General features: G+C 28.8%; 1 protein-coding gene across 1 annotated transcript in view; it reads left to right on the plus strand.

Annotated features, from left to right (window-relative positions):
- Nucleotides 1-517, plus strand: part of LOC107614692 (putative UPF0481 protein At3g02645) — a 4,810-nt gene extending 4,293 nt beyond the window's left edge. The window contains exon 4 of the mRNA XM_021111597.1: nt 1-517. Coding sequence (XP_020967256.1) covers nt 1-318 — 318 coding nt within the window. The 3' untranslated portion in view covers nt 319-517.

The raw sequence follows: 888 nt of genomic DNA on the forward strand, positions 1-888 counted from the left end.
TTGAACCACTTGAAGAGTGATTTGGAAGTTGCTAACATATGGAATGGTATGAACAAGTCTTTGAGGTTGAGCAAGGTTCCAAAATTGGACAAGGTTATTGAAGATGTTAACAAGTTTTACAGTGGAACAACCAAGGTTAAGGTTAAGAAATTCATGAAGGTTTATGTGTTTGGTTCATGGCAGTTCTTGACATTGTTAGCTGCCATATTCATGTTGTTCTTGATGGCATTGCAAGCATTTTGTTCAGTCTACACTTGTAGTCGCTTTTTCGAATCAGCACTACAATCATCTTCTAATACTAGTAGTGGAGGAGAATAATTTAGTTTAATTAGTATATATAACATAACTTGATTGATATTATGTTGTGATATTTCATGTAATGTGATAGATTCTCTTAATTTTAATTTGTATGTGTTGATCTAAGTTTTAATTTAGGAGTGAGATTCGAATTCGAATTTAAGTGAAGACGAAGAGACTATGTTATTTGAGTTATAACTCGTTATGTATCAATGTTTTTTATTATTAGCTTTTCTTTTAGTTTATTAATTATTAAAATTTCAGTTTATCTAATGATAAATTCTTTTATAACTAATTTTGGCTTTGAATGAAACATGAATATTCCTTAGGTTGTCAGGCATGCATATGTTCTCAGCAGAAGGGTGTCTTAACTATGAGATATATCATTTCGATCCATTATGAATAAATTTAATCATAAAGAATATTTAATATAAGATGATGCAATTACATACGTACGTACAAGTATACGTATGGCTGCTCTATACTTAATGAGAAAGTATTAGGAGAGAATTATTTTAGTGTACAATAATATATATAATAGAGAAAACAAAAGAAATTTAAGATCCTATAATAATTAATTTAAGAGTAGTG

This window comes from Arachis ipaensis, chromosome B09 (genome assembly GCF_000816755.2).
Source record: "Arachis ipaensis cultivar K30076 chromosome B09, Araip1.1, whole genome shotgun sequence".
NCBI classification, from domain to species: domain Eukaryota; kingdom Viridiplantae; phylum Streptophyta; class Magnoliopsida; order Fabales; family Fabaceae; genus Arachis; species Arachis ipaensis.